Source organism: Temnothorax longispinosus, chromosome 6, assembly GCF_030848805.1.
Source record: "Temnothorax longispinosus isolate EJ_2023e chromosome 6, Tlon_JGU_v1, whole genome shotgun sequence".
In the NCBI taxonomy this organism is placed as follows: Eukaryota; Metazoa; Arthropoda; class Insecta; order Hymenoptera; family Formicidae; genus Temnothorax; species Temnothorax longispinosus.
The window spans coordinates 17,103,038-17,125,092 of record NC_092363.1 but is presented as its reverse complement, the minus strand read 5'-3'; the positions used below and the strand labels follow the sequence as shown (position 1 = coordinate 17,125,092).

At 41.3% G+C, this 22,055-nt stretch overlaps 1 protein-coding gene across 2 annotated transcripts in view; it reads right to left on the bottom strand.

Moving 5' to 3' along the window:
- Positions 1 to 22,055, bottom strand: part of LOC139814196 (agrin-like) — a 139,238-nt gene that overhangs the window by 16,028 nt on the left and 101,155 nt on the right. For both annotated transcript variants that reach the window (XM_071780287.1, XM_071780288.1), the window contains 7 exons: positions 20,411 to 20,647; positions 12,321 to 12,536; positions 11,670 to 11,911; positions 10,161 to 10,347; positions 5,638 to 5,735; positions 1,087 to 1,216; positions 395 to 628 (listed from right to left, as the gene is read on the bottom strand). In XM_071780287.1, the coding sequence (XP_071636388.1) occupies positions 395 to 628; positions 1,087 to 1,216; positions 5,638 to 5,735; positions 10,161 to 10,347; positions 11,670 to 11,911; positions 12,321 to 12,536; positions 20,411 to 20,647 (1,344 nt within the window). The remainder of the gene's footprint in view (positions 1 to 394; positions 629 to 1,086; positions 1,217 to 5,637; positions 5,736 to 10,160; positions 10,348 to 11,669; positions 11,912 to 12,320; positions 12,537 to 20,410; positions 20,648 to 22,055) is intronic.

The window sequence follows — 22,055 nt, the reverse complement described above, 5'->3', positions numbered from 1 at the left end:
TCTTTGGAAGTTCATAAGCGTCTCGCGCCTCGAGCGTAACGCTCAAAGGAGTTGCGGATCGCGTTACGTCAGACGTCCAAACTCGTTGTTAAGCCACAATGGCTTTTCATCAACATTGCCTGAGATACTCAGCGCACCAAGTATCTCCAAGTGTTAAACATTATACGTGATAGCTTCCCCCGCGGCCTGATCTCGTATCTTCAAGTTGAAACGCAAGTAAAATATACGCTCGATCGCGAGTTTTACGGCTGTATTTTTGCTATTAATATTTTAGGCATGTTTTGCTACATCACGTTCGCGTTGGTAACAGTCGCGTGGATTAATTGCGAAGGGATCTTTGCGCGAGTGGAATTCGCGCGACGTAAGAAACGGATAGATAATTTCGATAACGTACTCAACGCCGCTGCGGCCAATCTCTCGGAGCAGTCACCATAAAATATGACGTGCAACGCCGGCAACTTGGGATCCCTGCCGCAGGCCGCCTGCTGCAGCTCGCACTCGGACTGGTAAGTTTTCGCGTCGCTGCCGCAAACAAGCTCGCCGCTGCTCTCCGGACAGACCTTCGGGCACACGCACACCCCCGCCGCGCAATGCGCCCCGTGATCGCATTTCACCCTCGCGCACAGTTCTGGAAAACATGAAGTTTTCTCTTCTTAGCTAGCTCGTAGTAGATGAGTCACGGCTATGAATTCTGAGTTTCCAAAACAAGTAGACGGATAGCTTTCATAAAAGAATACATAGATATTGTGTGTGTATATATTCAGTAAAATCTAATATTTTTAAGATATTAAAAAAATACTGTCTAAAAAATGTGTAAATTAATGAATTTTATTATTGTATTTTACTTTTATCAAAAAATTTATTATTAACGTAAAATAATATTTCCACTATTTATGTAGTATTATATGCATTATACGCTACTATAATATCATAATTACTACATTATATACAGTATTTTTGTAGCTATCTCTCGCAGTGGAAAGGGAAAAAAAGATTGTTCTATTTCTATTTGATCGCGGTATTAATGCATCTGAACTCATTGCATTAGCTCGTATTTACAAGGTATATAACACATATGCTGCTTACCGCAGGCACCCACGTAGCTAATGTTGACGAGGGTCTGGTTCGTGCACGACACCTTTTTCAAGCTGCATTCATTATCGTATGTCACTCCATCAGATCCGCAAACTTTTTCCGCCCCCGGCGGTTCCTTCACCTGTACAAATTACAAATTTGATTTTAATTGCAATAATTATCGTGATCGTTCATGGAATGTATTTGTGTGAAATTAAAAAAATTTGATCTCAAAATAGAATCTTCGCTTTATAATATGCGTCGCAAAATGTGACATGGACGTTAAAAAAGAAATATTTATATAGCTTTGTAATAGGAATATGCTATTTACTTTGTGTCTTCCTTTCTTTCATGTAAAACGGGAATTCTCGTCCAAAACGATAAAATAGGACCGCGAGCACGGCGAGGAAGCAGCAAAGGGTAATATGGAGAACAAAAAAAAAGCAAAGAAAATTTAAAAGCAGAAGTTGAAAGAGGAAGATGGAGTGCGTGTCTCACTTGTTGCGCGATACAGGGATGCAGGGGTGCGTTTGACGGACAGTAGGGCGAGGCCGGGAGATCGGCAGGGAGGAATAAGGGTCGCGCGTTGCAATAGCACAGGAAAGAGCGAAACTTAATTAGCCTGGCCGTCATATTCGCGGCTCCTCTTGTTTGCTTAATACACGCGCGTTTCATGCACTTGCCACCCTTCGCCGGCTGCCACAGTTATATCGGTCAGTTGCGCATGTACGGGGTGTCCCAGTGAAAACCGTTCGGTCAGCAACAATTTATTCCTTAACAAATATAAACTCAATTCCTTTTACGAAAGTTCAACGTATGATTACAATGCATATTGCTGCGATTAACGCGCGTAATCAGTCTCAATCCGGATTATTTATAAAATGTAAACATAATTGCTAATTATTGATTATTAAACTGGATGATGATAAATAACATTTAAAGCATAATTAATTGCAATGAATCGGCAATTAATTACTAGACAGTAACTGTCACAGAAGTAATTGGTAATTTATTTATATATAAAGCAATTTGAGTCTTTCGTCTGGAATATTTAGTGATATAATTGCGCAAAATATAGGGAAGAAGTATTAATTTCATCTAATTGAAATTCGGAAGAAAAGTATCCGCGTGGATGGCTTTGGCCGTTTTCGCGAGAGAGACGACGGTTATTATTACGGCTGTTCAAAATACAGCCACATCCGGTATGCGGGCTGCGGCAAAGTTTCCGCCGCGCGAGAGGGAGAGAAAGAGATAGACAGAGAGGGAAAAGAGAGAACGTCCGCGCGCGATTTAGTTGGTTCTCTGTTAAGTTTAATTGACGTCAGTCAGCTCATTTTCTGAGGTTAATCCGCGTGCATACGCGGGCCCGTGGCTCGTGTTTCATTAAGAGGATTATTGTGCGCGCCCGACGCGTTGTTCTCTAACAATTATTCTACCTTCGAATTAGGAGTAAAACCATCTGCTTAAATCAATCATGCGGATGTCGTCACCCCCTCTTAATTCTGAAAGGGCATCGCGATAACTTGGCCAATTATACGATACAATCGCGAAGATACTGATTCTTGTTAAGATACTGATGAAGATACTGATTTCTCGTTTACTCTCTAATCTCTATCAGACTATATCTCTGTATCTTAGAGATAAAGGATCATATATCCATTTTTGAACATTGCGGGAAAACAAGGTTTAAAGTTTTAAACAGGAAAAAATAAATATTTTTAGATATAAAATAGTAGCAACTTAATTTATTAAGTTTTCAATAAAGTAATTTAACTGATATGTTTAATAGTGCAACTGCCAATGACATGCTGTACCTGGTTTAAAAATTAGATACTATAAAAAATTTTCAATACGATTTTTTTCTGAACATTGTATCTTAGAAACTAGTAATAATAGACCTAAGATGCTTTATCATTATACAATTTAAGCTTTATATTAAAAAATGTATTAATATATTAACTCCATTTTGACAAAAACTGGAGATGCAATCCTTTATTTTTAAGATACAGATCTATACTTTGCGCAAAAAAGATTTGAAAATCACGTAGAGACTTAATATCGTAATTCAGGTAATTTGAGCGACTTGCAGTCGGTCGCCTAATCGACCTCGCATTATTTTCCACAGAAGCACGTTTTGGAATTCTCGTGCTTGCGGGGAGAGAGAGAGAGAGAGAGAGAGAGAGAGAGATCGCGTCGTCGACTCCCTGATACTTCCCAATAAGCATCCGTGACCGACCGGCGAGTGGACTTTCTGTCCCGGAAGAGTATCTTGCGGGAGAGTCGCAGGGCTCGGCGGTTCTCGGCACGAAGCCTGCCAATCTAATCCTTTTCTCAACTCTTTTTCCTCCCCCTCCGACGTTGAATGCATCCCTTATTCCTTTTCCCGGACCGTCTCCTCACGGACAGTCACGGAACGACATCGAAGGAATTCGGAATTGTTCGCCGTCTCGTCAGCAGGACGCTCCGCGAATCCGTGAAATCCGAGCCACTTCGCCTATCACCGTCGTGATCGGCTGAATTTTCCGCAGAGCGGGTCGCTATCTTGATGAACCAACATGCTTTCCATTCTGAATGCACGATCACCATGACGAGGCGGCCGGGAAAACGCGCGCGCGAGAGAGAGAGAGAGAAAGAGAGAGACAGGGAGAGAGAAACTGTAATATCCGCGCGTGCAACCGGATACGAAAAATTATTTATCGGAAATCGATCCGGGATAGGCAAATAAATCCGCAGAGATTGAAGTCCCATGGAAACGAACTGGATTTTAATATATCGGCGCGCATCAAATCGTTACTATCAAGCGGTTATTAGCGGAAATAATATAAGCATCAGAGAATCATCTAAAAAATCGCGAGAAAATAAATCAATTTGTTGGAGAAGTTCGCTTACCTTTTATTATACATTTTGTTCTGGACGCGAGAATTTTTTTTCATACGGATCGTATAAATTTTTGTAGAAGTTGATCAGTGTCTTATATACATGTCACGGAAATAATTGTCAGAATAAGGGAAATTTGTCATAATTTATTTAGAATTTCTTTGCTAAACTCACATGCGTCGAGAGATAAAATGCATCGGACCACACCCGGCGAGGCTGTGTGGATGAATGGGGACAAAATGTTAATTAAATTTCTTTCTTCACACGCCTGTTTCTTCGCCGCTTTGAAGCACCGCTGAAATTTTCGACGCTTTGCGAATAAGACCCATTAACTATTGACTAATGAAACATGAAAACGCCATTCATGCCGCGGGAGAAGGCTATAATAAACCGGTCGGCGTCATGAAACGCCGTTAATGGAAAGTCCTGAAAATAGCGCATGCAAATGCACTCGATCCCTTCTTTTCTCCCCTTTTCTCCCTCTCGCCCGTCGCGTCGCCACTTAACGAAGCGGCTTTCTGCTCTGTTGCGACGCGTAACATCGAACGGTCTTGGGAAAACGCGGAATATCGCTGCTGGCCGAGAATGTATGTATACGAGTGCAAGCGCGAGCGGGACATTCATCATCGCGAACGAATATTTTACGTCGGTTACGCTAACAACTAACAAGCGAGCCTCGGCGTGGCGAATCGCCACAAGTATCTCGAAACAACGCGAGATTGTAGCGTGTGACCGTATTCCGTATCCATTTTTTCTCAGCAGGAAAAATTGATGTCGATCCTTGGCTAATTATATCAATATTGCAAAATTAATTTATTTATCGTATCGAGCAGTAGAGAAAAAAAAGAGAAATCGTATAAAAAGTCATTTTAGGAGGGGACAAATATTTTTTTCGTTAGTAAATTTAAACATTGTTTTATGTTACTAAACATATTCACACTACACACATATATCTGTTGATGTATTTATTTTTTTCGATAATACGATTTATATTGTCTTTCATCGGACAAACGCAGAATATTTTCGGAGCACAACATATTTGTTAAATATTCGTTAATTTTGCATTAATTGATTTTAAAATAAAATACTAACATAAAATACTACAGATATATTTTGTGAAAAATTTTTTTTTCTCGCAGTTGTGAGAATTAATTCCTAAAGTATTTATTTAAAAGAATTATCAACATATTGTATGACTAATACGCGCCAATAATAATATATTGTATGTGGCGAATTTAGTGAATTTGGAATTTTGCAAGGGGACTGTCAATTTCTGGATTGAGAGCCATTTCTCTCAACGTTATATTTTCGCAGGAACACAAACAAGACAGGCGCGACATTTATAAAATTTCAGTGATTGAAATGGCGCGAATGCAAATGACAATTCTGAATGATCCAAACAACCCGAACGTTTGATTTAATATTCTATAATGCGCGTCACGTGCTCTCCTGATATATTTACCACTGGCCGCGTTATTCATTAGAGCATTTGTAATGCGTTTGATGACGTTATTAATATATAACATTATGTAGAAATTTGGAAAAATAACAATGCAGGTATCTTTGTAACATGTTCGACAATTCTGAAATATTGAGGAGACAATAACGTGCAAGGAAATTTAAATTATCGGTATTAAAAATTTTATGATTTTTTTTTTAATTAATATAATGTAGCTTTAGACTCACCAAAGGTTCGCACTTCGAAGGACAGACGCATTTGGCTTCTCCGCCCTTGTCGCTTTCGCACTCGCTGTAGAATTCGCACTTCTTGTTCTCGCAGCCATCTGTGAACAGATCGGTGACGATTGAAACTCTACGTTGTTCTGCGACGGTTGTCTGTGTGGGTTCAAATGCAGATTCGACTAACACTTCCTTCGGTTTCGTGACACTCGCTGGGGCCACTAATCACGCGCCACCCCTTGACCATCCCGACGGAAGCGGGCCGGCCTCTGACCGCCTCAGGATAACATTAATAAAGATTCTCGCGCGTATTTGCATAACGGCATCCGTTTCGAATGGAATTTTCAGCGGCGGCGGCCGGGAGGAGAGAAGAGTAGTCGAGACAAAGGGTGGTACCGAAATGCGAGCCGACAGAAGTCGAGGGTGGGTGGAAAGAGTGGAGAGAGAAAGAGAGAGAACGACGGCGCGGTGGCTTGCCAGTCGCGAAATTATCTTTAGAATTCATTGAAATCCACGGCGGATGCGAGGGAGGACGGCTGGCAAGGAAAAGCGAGCAAGGGGGAGAATACGAGAGGGATTCACCCCCCGTCGAGACGTGTCGATGATACTCTCGCGGGTTGGAGGGTGACTTCTCTCTGGCTTTCTTGAAAATGGGCTTGAAAACGGGACACCGCGGGCGCGCGGAATCGTCGCGCGAAGCGTGACTAGAAATACGGCGAGAGGGGCCGGGGGAGGAGGAAAGCAACGCGCGAGGAAGCGCATGCATATGCAACGTGCATGCCGCGGGGTAACAACTCATATGATTCCAGCCGTGGAACAGCCAACCAGACGTTGCAAAATCACCGGGCCGCGCGCGATGCACGAGACCGAATTCTACGGCACGTTCCCGGCTCGATTCCTAATGCGAGCCCGAAATTGGTAATGGAAATCGTCCCCCGCCCTCTTGCTCCCCGCGCGATTCACGGGAGATCGCGCATATCTCGAAACTTTTGCCACCTCGGGTGTAATTCTATTATCACTGCAAATTTGTCATAGATAAATATTATAGAATGTTATATGTGTAAAATCTTTATATATATCCAATATTCTATGAATATGGAAACGATGGAAAGGATTATTGAAAGTCAAGAAGTTTAGTATAGCAGTATTCGAATCCTAAAAAAAAGATAAGATAATGTAATAAAAAATATATAAATATTGCATATAAAATAATAAATATATAGATATCAAATATAACATATAACATATACTGAAGTGTAAATATACTATATAATAAAAGTACACATATATACATACACATTTACACATATCTATATTCTTTTCAAAATCTGAATATTATTATACTAAACTTTTTATCATTTTATAATCAATTCCACTGCGTAAATGTTCATGTTTTTAGAATCATGGATTGAGTTTACTTAGAAACTTCATATAATCCATAATATTGTATGCATATAAAATGTTAATACTGCGAACTTTTATAAAATTTCATTATTATTCTTCATTAATTCTCTAACAGTTTTCTACTCCTGCGTCCTCCTCTACGTTTTTAGATACGTATATATGCTGCCGTGTTCGCCTAATATTAAAAGCAAAGTAATCTTTTCCGGCGCACTCTTCGCCGAAGGCACGTGTGTTATGAAGAAAGTTCGGTAAACCTTGGCATAGGTTTCATCGCGTCGTAGGTATTCCTTCCTAGAGAGGATCACTTTCACCCACCGTCGTTCCGGTATCCTATTTCATCAGATTTTTGTGATGGAAATTACTGTTTGTGTTTAGACTAACTCTCGCGAGTACGCGATTTTATATTCTCCGAGCCTTAGAACCGTCAATCGACGGGGCTGATGGGCGGGTTCACCGGGTTTGATGGGATCGCTGCGCGCTGTTTGAACGCATCCATGCCGGCGAAGGCTTTTGATAAATCTGCCGTCTGATAACGGAATACGCTTGTCCGCGTTGTATGTTAACAAGTGGAACTTTTTAATAAAGATGCAAATCAGAAATGTTACGGTTTATTCCTACGTCGGGCCGCAAGACGCAAACACGAGTAGGAAATACGTCCGAAAGTTTGAAAAAATTGATCTTATCAAGCTCCGTTAATTTTGTGCGTACTTTATGATGACAACGTTTATTTATCTTATATCTTGTGGCCTTTTTTTCCTTCTCCCTATATACATATTCAGACATATATATACATATTTTATACTAATTGTAAGATAATATATATGGATAAACGAAAATTATACAGCCAAGTTACTTTTACATATATGAATTTTACAAGTTTATTCAATATTTGACATTTGCACCTATCTTTGAAATATTTGCTAGTAATTTTAGAATACTCTACACAGTTCTGTCCGTGATTACGTAGGGCTATCAAGGAACGTTTGTGCGAGTATGGGATGATTTGCGTTGGAAATGAATAGCGCCGGGTGACATCGTGCAACCGTTCCTTGAGTTTCAACACCGAGTCATGCGTTTGTTTCGCGCTGAAAAGCGTTTCATTCGCGAGTGATTTCCATAAAGAGAAGCGAAGGGGATGAAACCGGGGAGATGAAGTGGGACGAATGATTTTTTTTCGCTCGTTTAATTGCGGCGATATCCCTATTTTTCCAGGAAGAAAAATGACCGTTGACAGAATACTCTCGAGAACGTATAACGCAATTATAAATATTTAACAGTATAGTATTTAACTACCGCGTACTAATTATAATAATTTAATTGTAATTGTATATCAGTTCTTGGTCCACGGTATAGAAAAAAAAGTTATATATTTTATATGTGTCTTGTAAGCTTGCTAAGGTTCAATCACGTTACGATTGTAATCAGAATTATGTTTTATGACGAAATTTACTGAACGAAAGCGCAGATCGAAAAGCGATTGAAGCGCGATATTCATCGAATGCTACGAAAAGACGCGCAGAACGGAAAATCGCCCAGGAATTCGCGTCCTTTTGAGACCACGGTCCTGATAGTGGTCTCGTTCTGGAATATCGACGGTGGTAAGAGGGGCCAGAGGGAAAGAGTGGGAGACGGGGGGAGGATGGATTAATAAGAATGAAATTGCAGGGTAAGGGCCAACGTCGTAAAGTACACGGTCGATGAAATCTCGCTCACCCCTTTTTCCCCGCTCCCTCGTCCTCCCGGGATCGACGGAGGGCACACGGCGTCGTTATTAAAGGCATCGTAGAAAATAATAAAATGAAGATTAATAGCGCGAGCTCGCGTGCAGCCGCGATGATGCATCGTCAAGTGCAGTATGCATGAAGTTGTTTACGATATCGTCCGGAATTCCTATTGCGAGGGAGGAAACGGGAAGAAAAGAAACGCTCTGCTGCACGAGTGGTATCGTTGGAAATATCTGACGTGAAGCACAGCTTTATCAAGCGCGGCACATGTCACACATATCTGCGGAAGAAACGCTGACGCGTTAATAAAACGATATAATATTTCAGTGTTTGGAAAACAATTAAATCCAGATCTTATTTATGGATTATAAAAGCATTGTCATATTAAGGAGATTTTTTAAATGCAATTTGCTAATTATGATTCCCCTTTCTCAAATCAGTGTCGATTCTTACGGTCGCAGCGCTTTTTCGCGTCGTATCGAACATGAGGAAGCAAAAGTATACGGGCGGACCGGCCGATCGATGTTTAATTCTGGGGGAACACGCGAGGCCATCGACGTTAATCAAGTTTCATGCCGCCGCGCTACTTAAGATCGTTCAGAAATCCGTTATAAATTCAATTTACCCGGGCCGGATATTCAAATTAGTCGTAGCAAGTTTTAAGTTACCGCCGCGCTGCCGGGGCGGTTACGCGACCGTATATTAACCCCTGCTGTCCGACCACTCCGGCATATTAAAATCGCAGATTTGTTCTCTTAACGCCCCGCCGTGAGCTGGAAATTATTTTCCAGCGCTCGATATTAGTGCCGATAAGAGCGCTTAATGCGGGACAGATTGAAAATTCAGAATTTTATGCGATTAATTGGAACGCCCATCCAAGGACTCTGTTGGAGAGGGGGGGACCTATTTAAGAGATTAACTTGCCAGCGATATATTTTCCACGTGACAAAAGAGACGAACGACTGAATGGACACGAAATTATTAAGCGAGACAAAAGAAGCTGTTAGGAAATGAAAATTGGGATTTGAATATACCCGGGGTAAACGAGAAAAATTTAATTGCTCGAAAGTTAACATTACCCCGAGTTCAGACTTTTTAGTCTACGAGCTACATTGCAATCTTAACGCTTTCACAGTCGCTTTGTCTTTACATTATTAGATCGCCTCTTTATATTATGTTAAAAGATGCCGGAAACTTTCTCTTTATAAAGCGAAGAAAAAGATTTCCATTTATATTTGATGAAAATTATTCATTCACGTTCTCGAGAATAACATTGATTATAAAACGGTATCCATTATTTTCTGCATGCGCATTATTATTTTAGAGTAATTACCGACGACGGCATATTTGCAGATACGACGATATCTGCTCCTGTTTAAATTTGTTTTCGGTGGTACTCACTGCACAATCCCTCATATAGAACGCGTATCTCCCGTCGATGCTGACATGCCTCCAAGCGAAGCTTGCACTCGTTGCCGTAGCTGATGCCATCATCGCCGCATACGGGTTGAAATTCCGCCGGACAAGTCGGACATTCGCACACAGCGCTGCCGCCGATCTCCGCGCAAATTGCGCCCCATTGACACACCTGCGAACCGAATAATCACGTATAGGGTTGTGTACGAGGTAACGTTGCACAGCAGGAAAAGCTATGTCTGTCCACTGTTCGTTTTGTTTGCTCGTTTCAATTGAGCATCACGATTTTTTGCAAATTTGCCGACGATAAACTGACTATTGGATGTTATATTTGTCTATAGATCTTAGATTAAATGCTGATATTATAAGTAACGTGTTCAAACTGCCTTAACTTGTAGAATACGAAAAGCTTATTTTTCGTAGTATAACACTTTAACATATATATGGAAGTTATAAATAAAAATCATAAAAAGTCATGAAAAAACATGCCCCTGTCCTCTAGACAAGGGTTAAATTAAGGCAAACAAAAATGTATTGGAAATGTAAATAAAGAACGAATTAGATGGCGGAAAGTCTATCGGCTATATCGAGAATATCGTGATCCAAAATCATTCATGAGAAATACATGGACGAGAAACTCAACGCGAATGTTTTCCTGAAATTCATCGAGAGCCTCGGTCTCTCCTCGTTTCTTCTTGTGTTAGTACCTACTACTAGCTTTCTCACAGAGATATCCGGCACAACGTCATCCAATTAGCGACAATTGCTTTTGGCGAAGGAGCTCGTCGAAATGGTGAGGATCTCACCTCGGGGCTTTCGAATTTTGCGGGGAATCGAGAAAGTATCGAGAGAGAGAGAAATAGCGGAAGAGAGGAAATTCCCGCCGCACTTCATCGGACTCTTGATCCCTTCCAATTTCTGCGGTGAATACATCCAGCAATTTCCATTTCGCGAGCGAGCTCGGCGTCGATTACGAATCTTGTTTTGTAGATCAATTGCTGGATGTCCGTAATTTAAATTTAGCTAAGTTGTTATGACACTTGGAATGTGTGTGTAACACGTTATTTCTCATAAAACTGAAAATAATCCCTGTCAACATAAAATCACAGACGCGATTTATGATAATCTAAATCTTTAACCGTCAAAAATCATTTCCACCTTTTGCAGAATTTATTTCGGATTTTTCTGTGCGCTCGGTATCCAACGGAAAAAAAATAAACAAGGATATATTTTACACGAATATATATCCTGTTATAAATTTTACATGTCAGTTACGTTGGTTGCGCTCTACATGTCGTATTTAATCAATTTGTCGAATTTAATAAAATACTCGAAATGCGGCTCGTCTTTCCCGAAGAGAGCGATAATTCACGGAAACTCGCGAGGATGCAACAGGAAATCTTGCTCGCGTCGCACCGAGCGCGGAAACCGGAAGCGGAAACCGCGAGCGTGCCTCGCGTTTCCGTGTGTGAGAGGCTGCCAGCTGAGACTGACCTTCTCGGAACACGGTCCTCTGGAGCCGCATGTGCCGACGTAGGCGATCTCGATGTTGCTCCTCGTCAGACACGCCTGCCTCTTCAGCTCGCACATAGACGTGTAGGTTGTTCCGCCGCGGGCGCACACGGGCCTCATTACCGGCTCGCACTCGGGACGACATTCGCAGTTAGCGATCCCCTGCCGATTGATCGCGCACTGCTCGTACAAGCTGCATTTCGCCGTTTCGCAGGGATTGTGTCCTGGAAAATCGAACGACCGTATATAACATCCGTCACGATTATTCTTACTTTCAGAAGATGATGCTGCTATGATTGGATTTCGCAATATATATATATATATATATATATATATATATATATATATATATTCGCCACTTTCATAAAATCACTATTATTATATTAATACCTTCCATATTTCGATAATCATTAATACTAAATAAAAAATATTCGTTCCTCATTATTTTATCACATTAATACTCACAGGAGGGTAAATTCGAAAGCTTTTGCGTTAGAAATTATTCGTTACTGTGCAACAATCGCATGTAGTAACATGATTTATACGATTTTCCGAATATTCCATTACTATATTACGACGATTTTACTTGGAAAGAAATAAAAAAAAATAAATAAATAAAAGTTTTTGTATTACCGGAGCTGCAGCCGCCATTGTAGATTTTCTTAAGCGGTAATTTCGATCGACAAGCTTCCTGTCGAAGGTAGCACTCATTCGAATACGTCTTGCCATCGCTCCCGCAAACCGGCAAATATTCGAGGCCACATTGTTCCCCGCAGCGACAGACTGGTTGTCTCAAATCGTCCAGTTGACAGACTTCCGGTTCTACGCACTCAATGTTTCCGCATGGGTCTGGAAAATGAATCCGCAATTAACAGCGGGAATAACATGAATTTAATCATATGTGCGAGAAATGTGAATAATCGTGTGTGAAAAGATTCTTCTTAGCTTCCTGAAAAATTGGAAAAAGCGTTTAATTTTCCTCAAAGAGAAAAATTATTCTTTCCCCAGCTCTGCTATACTTATATTTACTCACGGCAAAAAGGATCCTTAATTATCTCTCAATTACAGGATTCATCTCGAGTAATGGTATAAGAGTTGATCAAATGACCTGCGTGCTAAAAGTTTCATTTGCATTCGATCGGCTCTCTTCCATCTCATTTCTGGAATTACTATTAATCCCGGCGAAATCGAATGAATTTAAATAACCTTCTCGCGATTCCTTTTTATGAGTCATCATTTGCATATACGAGAGCCGGGAGAATCTCGCGTAACGCGATGCGGATGGATAATGATGGAAGGTGGCGGGGAACCGAGCGGGTCCAGTTGGAGGAGATACGGCCGCACCGAGATTAATCTTCGCCCTCGACCAAGGAAGCAAGAGGAAGTTGGATTCCGTTTCCTGTCTACAGGCGGGTAGACTAGGTTTCGGCCTTACGCCGAAGCGGCTGACGAGGCAAGTTCTCCCCCGGCGGCGGCGGCGATGGTGTTTCTCGTGGTGTTAGCTCGAGTTATAGTCCAGTGGAGCGACTAAACTCGACCCCCTTCCGTAACTCAAAACCTCCTTCATCGGCGCTTGGTGCGTTAGTTAAGTTTCGAGTTTGGTACTAATCGATCTTGGGAAAAGTATCATCGTTATGCACCGTCCAGTTGCGAGACGACGACCGACATATTGTCGTTATATGTGATCGCGCTATTCGAGAAACAATATTCCGAAAAATTAAGGCAAACCTCCCGTATTCCCATCTCTCTGCCGTTCATCCGTATCATCTCGTCTCATTCAGACACCTCGAGATGATTAGAGATTAATGGACGACCGGGGATACTCCTCGCCACCCTTTTCATCGCTTCGTAATTCCATCTCCGTGCGATGGGGAGAGGTCCTTATATCGCTTCCATCGCGCTTGCACCGGATGAGATAGAACGATGTCATCGGCGTCCTTTCAAGATCTCCGCGCCTTAATGGGATTTCTCACCCCGCTTCTTTCCCGCCGTCCGCTCCTGCAGCAGCGGGCTTCATCGAAACACCGGCCACGATCCGATCCCCCCTCGGGGGGGAAGGGAGAGCGAGAGAGTATGAGGTTACGTCGTCGGCGCGTTAACTTCACGCGACATTACCCTGATGTGGATTTCTTTGTATTATCGGGCCGGGGTCACGACGTGAAAGCCGTCGGAAGATCTTTTCAGTATGGACGACGGACTTGCGTTCGACGGCTGGAATCTCCCGTGGAACGTGTGCAAAGACGAGCGACGCGGGTATATCGCGACGCGGGTGACTGATGAGCTGCTCGCACATTCCTTGTATTATTGGCGAATTATCATTTAATTCAATAAAAAAAAAGGAGACGCGACATGCACGGGATACCTATCAATTTATTTACGGGCAAATAATTTCAACGATGTATATCACGTGTAATTGTTGTTGTACGGCGAATTATAGTTTAAAGTAAATGTACCAATACCGGGACATTTATAAGACCTATGTCTGGACACCTTTATCATTTTAGTTTTTAAATAAGTAAAACGCGAATTAAAATCAAAGATAAAAATATGATACAAGAAAAATATTTTTATCTTCGATTCTTTGATTTTAATTCGCGTTGTAACTTATTTAAGGACTAAAATGATAAAAATGTCTAGACATAGGTTCGTGTCCAAGCATCGGTCCATTTATCTTAAAGACAATTTTATTCCGGTAAGAAGACACAAGCTTCTTAAAGGATCGATTCATCGATTCTTAATGTTAATGAATCGAGGACCAGCCTGCGGGATGATTTTCGGATAGGAGAGACGCTCGCGGGGCAACCGACTTACGTACACACGGCGAGAGTGCATCCTAGTTACTTCCGCTAAAGCAACTGCAAATATCGATCCTTTTTAGACGCCTTCCTTTCATGTGCAGATACCGTGCGCATACCTCTCCTCCGGCATTCTACAAGTACTGCAAAGCGGGAATATCTCAAAATCGCTCGGCGTTCGGTAAAAGCCTTGTAAATTGCCCCCCGTCGCCTTCATCCGCGGACAGAGGCAAGTCAGCATCATCCATTTCGTCTGTAGCTTTACGATTTTGCCAGTTTGCAAGTCTGCCATCCCTTTGGAAACGTCGACGTATCGCGATGAGGTTTCACGAGAAAGATATCCTTTATATTTATATCCTTGAACCTTAATACGTATTAAATAAATGAGAGGGGAAAAATCCTGCAGGGTGAAACGCATGTTAAACGGCGCGTAAGTTATAACGTACAAGCTATAAACCTCCCTGGAGCTAAAATCCCGCTTCTCGTTTTTCTCGTGCGCGTCTCAACCGCGAAGAAAACATCCGGAAATCTTTCTTTTCGCCCGCGACATCCGGAAACTATGGGAAGCTATACGAGACGAGACGCGGATTGACATTACGCCGGCGCAAGGTATAAGGGTATTATGTCTGGGGAGCAATGACTGGGTTTATGTTAACGGCTCCTCCGCGGTACTTCCGGCTTGATGTACGCTCCGTCTTTCGCGCAGCTGCCTTCGTTCGACCTATCCACGTTCGTTCCTCGTCTTCGCGTAAGCCTATCCGTGAATGTTTCTCTCTCTCTCTCTCTCTTCCTCCTCGCGCCACTTAGGCCCCGGACGCGTAAACATGTGAGCGCGTAAGAGCACAAGACGCAATTTACGGGGTTGCAGACGACGTAAAATTTCGACTGAATTCGAGCGGCGGAGCAAGCCGGACAAATTGCTGTCTGCTTGTTTGAAGATAAGTTTTTTACGAGCGCGTCAAGAGGCGGCTAGAATGTGGTGACTGCCTCGATACCTGGTCCACGAGATGATGTTGCGATTGATAGTCGATGGTAACTAGTCGTCGAAGCACGATAACATTAATTCAAATAGTGTTGCAATCCGCACTGAATATTGAATCCTCTTATGCAATCTTCCTAAGGTTTCGTCGGCTACAAGTGTGCATCGGATTTTAATCAAAATAACTTTTAACAGCAAATAATCGTTTGCTTCGCCAGTAATAATTAATAAAATAGTTACTTCATTCGACCTAACTGATCAAATTGGTAAGTTTTTAATTAAAATAACTTTCGACAGAAAATAATCGTTTGCTTCGCCAGTAATAACTAACAAAATAGTTTTTTAATTTGGCCATTTAGGTCGAATTAAACAACTTATTTGTAAAATAACTTTTATCGTGTTCTCGTTTCTTCTAATCAGCTGCTTTCGCATTGAAAATTATAGTTCTTAGCAGATTCCTTCAGAATTGCTTTCCAACGACTCCGATAGCGATGATGTGACAACATGATTAATATCTAATTCGCAGCGATGATATTTGCGGATCGATGAGCATGGTAATCGGAGCTCGTTAGCGGGTGAATAATGAGCGCAATACTCACTTCCTCACCCGTTCCCTGTAATCGAACTCGCGCGAGTCCTGTCGAGCACCAGTCTGTTTGTCACCGCCACTTTTTAACGACGGTAACGTCCGTTCTTGCCACTATCCAGTTGCGGCAATCTCGCCGCTATCGACACTTACACGATCATCGATAACCGATCGCGCCCGTTACTTATGTCCGTTCGTTTCTTGCCAACTAGCGCTCGCCTTCGACGCGGGGAGATCGTTTCCGGCGAGAGATGGGTCGCTCCTCCGTTTTTTTCGCCGATCTCAAAAGCTCGACGTATATAAGCGCGTCCGTTTTCTCAGCTGGGAAATCGTTTCCTCGAACCTGACACCGCCGGAATTTCCGGCTCGTTAGGTTTCCGTTTGCGAGAGGTCCCGTGGATAAACACATTTGCTCGTTGGTTTGTCTCGGATTTACACCACGCGTCTCTTCCCTCCCTCCCTCCCGTCGTCTTTTCGTCCTCGTACAAGAGCGAGCGTATCCTCGGCGCGGCTCAGCCCGGCTCGGCGAGTGTGAGAATTTAGTTGAATCCATTTCCAAGGTGCCACGCCTCGGGAATCCGATGTTCCTTCATGGCCGGCTCTACCTTTTCCCGGTCGACCCTTATTTCGGCACGTTCGAGCGTGAAGAAAATAGCACGCGCGCGCGCTTTTCTTTTTCTCGGGGCGGGATATGCGTGACGGGAGCGACTTGCGGGCGATGTCTCACGAAAGCGGAAGAAAAGAGCGTAGCGAGCTGGATAGAGATGATAGAGGCGACCCCTCCCTTCTGCGATATATGCTGAAGGAAAACTCGCCCGGAAGACGAACGGAGGCGCACAAGCGAGTTGGGAAAATATTTCCAGGAGAAAGCGAAATAAAAATTTAATCAATACGTTGCCATTATCGATGACGGAAATATGATATACGAGACGCGGTACTGAAACGTTATTGTACGTCCAATAGTGATAAAAAAACGAGTAATCGAAATAAACCAGAAAATAGTAGAAATAATAGAACTCTGTAGATTTTGCTCGTGCAAAAAGAACCTTTGATTTATTCGCAGCTGCTGATCTGACAGATCTGGAATTTTCTTTTTCAGAATTAATATTTTATCTTTTTCTATTTTCTTTTTTGAATTAAAACTTTCAAGAAATGCTTCAACGCCGCGGCGCCGTATGCTATTCTTCTTCATAATATATTTACGACGCTAATAAAAGTAGCTTATATATAAGGAATCGATAATTATGACCGGCTCGTCGTCGCTGCTTTTGAAGCAGATTTTCACCCTTTCGCACAGAGTTTCAAACGCGGCGGCTCGACTTCGCCTACTCTTTTTCCATGTTCCGTTTCACCATCCAATCACGACCGCGAAATAGTAGCTGCGCCGGCGAACGAGGAAGGGAAGCCGAAAAGTCTTCCGAAACTTTTGGGAGTTAATTTGATTTATCGTATCGTCGTACCGTCACTTCAGATTCATGCCTCGAGCCACCCCCTCATCTCGGGCGATGAGATGGCGAGAGGTGAAAGAGAGAGATAGAGATGGAGTCGCGAGAACGTCGCGAATGGGAATTCCGCGAGGCGAGGTGGTACTTTACGAGAATTTATTATTGATTCCGGCGTTTAAAAGGGTCGCAACTGGCGCCGATTGATAAAAGAGCAACCCCATTGTTGTACTAGGCTTTCCGCCCAACGAGAGAATCGACTGAGGGAACTCCAGAGTTTTCTCCTCCCTCCCTACCTCGCCCCCTTTCCCAACCACCTCGTCATTCGCCTTCGACCATTCCTAGCCGGATATTGCGTTTCATTGTTCCTGGTATAATACAACGGCAGAGAAACAGTGGAACGAAGGGAGAGAGGACGTTCATCTTTGTAAACTTCCAGCGCTCAGCCCGAGCTCCCTTTCGATTTCTCTCCATCGCTTGTCGCCTTTACGTCTCTATTACACTTCCTTTCACTGTGTACGCGCGCCGTTATTAAGCTCCACGACGAACGTCGCGGATTTAACCTCGCGTACGACTAGACGAAGATTATTATTTTCAAGTATCGCTCGCTTTACACGCTCGTAGAATTTACGACGCTCTACTGCGTGCGATTCTCGACATGAGATAGATGCACTTTCAACTGGTACGCTCTAATGCCCCCGTCATAAAACCTCATACATTTTACGAGTCCTTTCAAAGTTCATCCGTAATTTTCACTCGTTAAAATTGCAGTTTATACTTGTGCAGTGCTGAACCGTTAATTACAGTAGCCACTTATTTCCGTTATGTGGAGCTTTAAAAAAATTACCTTTTAGAAAAACGTAAAAGAGAGTAAAAAAGCCAAGTTTGCGCGAAAAAAAAACTGTTGTGCAAAACCAAGGTTTTATTTCATACATCAGAAAATTTAAAAACAGCGTAGCTAGATTACTTAGAAATATTATAAAAGTATTTTACGCTTTACAAAAATATATTTAATAACATTAAAAAAGCAGAAAATAATTACATTAGCCATTTATTTCCATTACTTGGACTTACTTTTTGATCTCCTAGACAAAATTGAGTCGTTTGGCTCAATTGCACATCGATGCATACTTAGAGCAAATATAAAAAAAAGTTTATATCTTTTGAGGTCCGCTGTAAAATCGACTTTATCTTTAAAGTAAAGTTTATACGTTATGAACTCACATTAGAACTTTCTATCCCCATTATTATCAAATCGTCCAAAATTCGCTATTTGTATAGCTCTTTACGTTCTCATGTCCTCGACGATTATTCCAAAGGAGTGCAGATTAGAATCGTTCGGCGACATATTTAACTAGCTCGTTAATCGGTGGCTGCGACTACCGTAACCGTTACTGTCTACCGCGCGCTGAATTGCACAGTGTTACGAAGAAGAGCCGGTGTGAAAGAGCGAAGGGGGAACGGCAAGGATGGACTTACCTAATCCTAAGCAAACACGGCCTACTCCCGGTAGCTACCTGTCTGATCAAACATTTGTCTTTACTACTCGGTTGATTAAACGCCTGCCAAGTTTGTACTGCTTCTGTGGTAGGGAGAAGGGGAACTCGAGAGCGAGGGGTTAGACAAGGGGGAGAGCTCTCTCATTCGTGGGTATGTGTACGACTACCTGTGGACACGAACGGTGACAGCTGTGTGGAATATAGCGCGTTAAAGGGTGAATACATGTATAGGACGTCTTATTGTTAGACTACCATTCCCTTCCGAAGAGAAACACCGATAGTCTTATCGATGTAGTCTCATCTATTTAAGAACTTAACATTTGATATTATATGGTGAAATCAATTTCAAGCAAGTGCGATTTAATGTAGTAAAATTTTCATTTTCTTATTAATGAGGAAATTTTACTTGATCGACGTAATGCCAAGTATTAAAAAGATAAAAATAACTTCTCCTTTTCAATTTTTAATCAATATTAAATTTATTAAAATTATTAAAGATTGATTCTGGTTTTGGCAAATAATTTTATAAGAGAGCAGATAATTCGTGAGACATCCTGTATAGGAAATCCTAATCCCATGAGGGTTAGATGGAGTGATGTAGATGTAGTTAAGAAACAGTTAGGGGATGGTTGGTCGGAAGGGTGTCTCTTTGCGGCTTGACAAATCGCTTTAGCCGGAACGCAAATAATTGTAACGAAATATTGTTTGGAGGAAAGTAGAAATAATGGCGTTTTAAGCAGATCTGTTCACACTAGCGAATTGTGGGACGTGATAACTTGTTGACAATGAATAATAAAATACGGATGAATGGGAAACTCATTTAAAAGAATCCAAAGTTTGTAATGCAATATCAAAACAGTGCATAATTCTAATATATGTATCCAAAACTAATTTTACTACAAAATAAAGTAGAATTGCATCGATATCTAACTTGTATTATGTACGTAAAAAAAGATTTCATGCCGTTTCGTATATCATAAAAGTCATAATTCCTGAATTTGAGATCGATAATTGTAAATTTTAATGGAATTGTACATTAATCTTAATTTGTTTAATTGGTTCAACAACGATTAATCATTAATCCTAATCAAATCAAATCAAGGTATGCGCTATCTATAATTAATTTATTAATTTATTTTAATTTATACGTACTTAATAATGCCAATTTGTCTGTCTAATATTTTAAGCTGTACATAATTCATAAAATCAATATATTAAAAATTTACGCTTTATAAATTTACCTTTGAAAAGAGATGCTCTATTTAAATAATCTGTTTTTATTTAAATTGGATTGTGTGCAATAATAATAATAAAAAGATTTATGTATGTAAATGAATTTTGTTACGTTGTATTATTTCTTAAAATACCGAAACCGCTTATTCAAAACATTCGTCTCGTTACATTCGCTATAGAAGCACTTACCGCATTTGCCACGAAATGCCACGGTGATGTTAGCACCTTTCGTACAAGCGGCTCGATTTAGGTCGCACAGCGTCGGATAGTCGATCCCGTCCGTGCCGCAGACAGGCCCCGATCCCTCGTGATCCCCCAAATTTGGGCAGAATTCCAAGCATTGGCAGGTCGCCTCCTTGCCGTCCCTGCTTCGCACACATTGCGAGCCTTGCGAGCAATTCAGCTTCTCACAGGGATCCTTGATTTCTGTAAAAGAAAACATCGAAATTTTTGGCATTAGTTAACGTCGCCACGTATTCGATAACGTTTGAAGACAGTTATTTTCTGCTAACTTTTCTTTAAATGACTTAATCAATCATTCAATTAATTTCAAGATAAAATCTATTATTAAATATGTGTATACAATTACTTGTATAAGTGAGGTCACATATATTTCTTCAGTTTTAAAATAATTTGTAATTGTGATATATAATTTCTCTCAAAAACTGATATTATTTACAATATCCTTCTCAATTTCTTAAAAATAAATCTGTGCATTAAATGGTCTCTCAGACAGTAATTATCAGTTATTGCACATTTCATCGAAGTGAAAATGGACCGGATGCAAGATCTGCATTGTGCAAGACGTATATCTCTTCTGGTCTACTTGATAATGCGCGTATACCGGAAACAAATTGGTAATAGCGTGATAATCCGTTGACGAGAGCAGATCGATGTTACGGTCAACGTTAACGGAAGCTGCCGCTGAACAAGCTTCGATTTCGAAGTAACGAGATGAAGGCTAATGACGGACGGTAGAATCAACGGCGATGTTATCGATATCATCGAGCGGCGTATGCTTGCCAAGGACAATCGCACGGCGATACGTATAGAATTTAATGTTCTCGTATTTGCGGATTGGAATTGGCGCATCCAGTTTACGACGGAAATGCCAAGCGGCATGTAATCCTTCATCCCGCGATACTTCCCGCCGGAATGCCGCATCTCGTGGAGTTGCGCGAACGTTTCGCGTCATGTCTATCCGTGAACTGCGTGTGTTTTCTCTCTTCGAAATTTGATTCAGTTTAAAACATACCAGAGCAGCTTGTAAATGTTTCAATCCTCGAATTCTACTTTAAAATACTTACTTATTTATACATACTTTGAGAATCTGGTACATTCTACCGTTCGCTTTAGGCGATCTATAATTCACACACGTCAGATTTTAGGATATAATTCTATCTACCGGAGTTCTATCTATAATTTTATTTTCCGAATGTTTTGATATACAGATAACCCACGAGTAACGCGATTAATTGGTTGCGTGTTATTGAAAACCGTGTTATTCGAGGATTCACATACAATTTTGGAGATCACGTTCCGTGCTATCGAAAACCGTGCAATTGAAGACTCCAGATCAATTAAAATTGGGCATTTGATTCCAAGGGGTTATAAAAAAAAAAACTTTTAAAAAGTAGAATTGTCAGAATTTTATATTCCGTGCAATTTAAGTACTGTATTATTCGAGGGTCATCTGCATATACATATTTTAATATATATGAATTTTATATATGCATGTATTCGAATTCTTCGAATCTTTTTTGTATTCACGGTGCATAAAATTCTAAATATAATTCTATGCTAAATTTTGAGATACGAATTATATAGATCACTT